The 2865-nt window shown below is 41.9% G+C and overlaps 1 protein-coding gene across 1 annotated transcript in view; it reads right to left on the minus strand.

The window, feature by feature from the left end:
* SETDB2 (SET domain, bifurcated 2) overlaps positions 1-2792 on the minus strand; it is a 23470-nt gene extending 20678 nt beyond the window's left edge. The window contains exons 1-2 of the mRNA XM_009319953.1: positions 2699-2792; positions 1849-1908 (exon numbers count right to left, since the gene is read on the minus strand). Of these exons, the coding sequence (XP_009318228.1) occupies positions 1849-1908; positions 2699-2714 (76 nt within the window). The 5' untranslated portion in view covers positions 2715-2792. The remainder of the gene's footprint in view (positions 1-1848; positions 1909-2698) is intronic.
* Between the last annotated feature and the right edge of the window lie 73 nt (positions 2793-2865).

The following is a 2865-nucleotide window of genomic DNA, read 5'->3' on the forward strand; positions in this document are numbered from 1 at the left end:
GAGTGGTTAAACATTGGAACAGGCTGCCCAGGGAAGTGGTGGAGTCACCAAACCTGGAAGTATTTAAAAGACGTGTAGATGAGGCGCTTAGGGACATGGTTTAGTGGGCATGGTGGTGTTGGGTTGACGGTTGGACTCCATGATCTTGGAGGTCTCTTCCAACCTTAATGATTCTATGATTCTATGATTCTCTTCCAGGTGTATGCACCTTTGAGGTACTAAGCCCATTCATGAAAGCTCTTGTTAAAACATTAGCAGTGCATCTTTGGCAAGGACTCTGAAAAGGGAATATGGTTCAGTGTGTCAGCAGATGATGCCAGAAAAGAGAACATGCTCTCTCTCATGGTTAACGTTTCTCCTCTTCAATGATCAAGCACAAAAGAATAAGTAAATCTGTTTTCCTACTCTGTTTCTAGAGATAGAGTCCACTGTCACCCTACTAGGTTTACATGCCACTTTCAGACAGTAAATCTTGGTTGGCAGATGTGCTATAGCGACACCGCCCTAGCAGTCATGAAATACTGTGTTCTTGTAAGGTTAGTAAAGAAGTATTTCCTTAATTGTCCCTTAGCAGAGAATGACTTCTGTTGCCCCAGGTGCCAGAAACTAATTAATGCTATGGCAGTACAGAGTCTATGGTTACTCTCAAAAGTGTCATGACAGCCGCGAAGAAAGTAACAATCTTTTGTCACCACAACACCAGCTAATTATGTCACCAGCAGCTAAGAGCATAATATTTAATATCAACAGGCAATGTTGAAAGTACTTTATCTTGTAAAACAACTGATTTGGCACTAACTCTAATATCATTTCATGAGCTTTTATATTCACAGAACTTCTAAAAAAATGTGGAAAGGTCAAAGTCCTGTTACAAAAAATGCCCACAACACTTCTTGGAAACCTGCACTACTGCTCCAAGAGACAACATCTGCCCTGGGCCGTTCCCACCCTTTTGCTGTGCATGACAGTATCACAAATTTAAAATACTGAGAAATAAGTATATTTAACATCTGTGTTTAAAAACACACATGCAGAAATTCTAGTAAGAAATTCCACCACTGCAGATTAAAACTGCTGTCCTTATTTCTTTTCTGTTTTCATATATTTCAATACATTTACTAAGTCTGGATAGCACCGGTGGATAGATTACTTCAGAGGATGGGTGACAGAACATAGTTTTTCATTGCTGGGTCATCAGTTATAATCCTGCGTAGGCCAGAAGGAAATAAAACATATACTACTACGTGTAGTACTCAAACCACTCACTCACCTTAGAAATGCTTCCCCAATTCTCATGCTGGAGTGCCCTGAAACTCCAGCAGCAAAAACTTGTTTTGCATGGAGAAGCAAAGATTGCGTACGAAGTTCGTAGTATAATTTTCATTTCAAAAAAAGACAGATGTCCACGTCACTAACCTCCTCTCCAGTGTTAATGCTGCTGTTGTCAATCCCAACCAGGAGGACAGGGAATGAACAGACACAAGATGCATCTACCTTGTCATCATTCAAAATGACCTCACCAGCTCATGACTCAGGGTGTGGACTGGCATCCAGTGGCAATAGTTCTAAACCTGGCTGAGGCCATTACCTCCGGAGAGATTTTCTTTTCCCTCTATAGGATCCTTGTGGCCACATATCTCTTTTTTCAGCATTGTGCAGGGGAATGATGCTAGAGCAAGAAGCAAGAAGCCAAGGCCAGGGCTACTTATGCCAGCTACCAGAAGAAATACTTGGGTGCATGTTTCCTTTAAGGCAAAACTATTGTTTTCTGTCAGCATTTTCACACCAGAAGTGGTACCAAATATATACTACCTTCCCCTTTGCCTCCATGAATCCAAATTATACTACCTTCAATACTCTCCTCTTTTGAACTGGTAAGGTTCTCCACTTCCAAGCAGTCGCACGGCACTGCAAGAGGTATAGAATGGACAAGTAAGTAAGAGATTAGGTGAGAAATTAAAATGGTTGTAGCTACTTAGTTTTTCAAAATTTATACAAGTAAATACTACAGCGGTTATGAGTGGGAGCACTGTGTGAGAAAGTGTTGTGGTGAAATAGTCATCCCACTTTCAAAGTCATCCCACGTCTTGTCAAGACCCAGCTGAAGAATACTCACATAGAACAAGCTGTGTGAGGAAATTTTTTTTTGCATGGGTCACTTCTTATTATCCCTCAAGCACGAAGCTGTTATGAGGCGACCCATACATTCCAGCACATTCAGCTGAGCCTACTACTCCCCACTTCCTATTAGCTCACATTTCTCTTTTTTTTTTTTTAAATTAATGCTGTCAGTACAGCAGTACTGCAACTAAACTAATTTATTTAGGAAAAAATGAAGGCTTTTTTAGGTAGAAAATTTACTGAATCTGTTTCACAACAGATGCAAGATAAAGCAAGATCTCTCCACTGGAATAACACTAAGGAAAAGTAAGGCAGCCTTCTTCAACCACATTGAAGATACCAATACCGACTATTGCCACTAATGACACGGAGAGCATAAAACGTACCTCACTTGTAAGTTAACTAGCTAGTCTTTTCTACGCTATAACTGAAAAAACATTTCCATTCATTCCGGCACAGAAATTTCATTCGGTTGACTGGGAGAAGAGGTTAAGTGAAGATTGTTAATTCCTATGAAAGCGTTTCACAAAATCTGCCGGGTGACTGTTCAAAACGTATTTTTTTTTTTAAGGCTTACTTCTTTTCTCTTCCATCTTCCGGGGCGGCTGCACGGAGGGCTGTTAGGCTCGTTGGGGTATCGCCAGCGCCGAGCCCGGCTCAGGTAGGAGAGCGGTGCGGTGCGTTGATTTCGCTGTCCCCCGACACCGCCGCAGGGTCAAGGCGAGGGGCCTGCGGGCAGGAGCC

The sequence above is a fragment of the Pygoscelis adeliae genome, unplaced genomic scaffold (assembly GCF_000699105.1).
Source record: "Pygoscelis adeliae isolate BGI_AS28 unplaced genomic scaffold, ASM69910v1 Scaffold32, whole genome shotgun sequence".
Taxonomy (NCBI): domain Eukaryota; kingdom Metazoa; phylum Chordata; class Aves; order Sphenisciformes; family Spheniscidae; genus Pygoscelis; species Pygoscelis adeliae.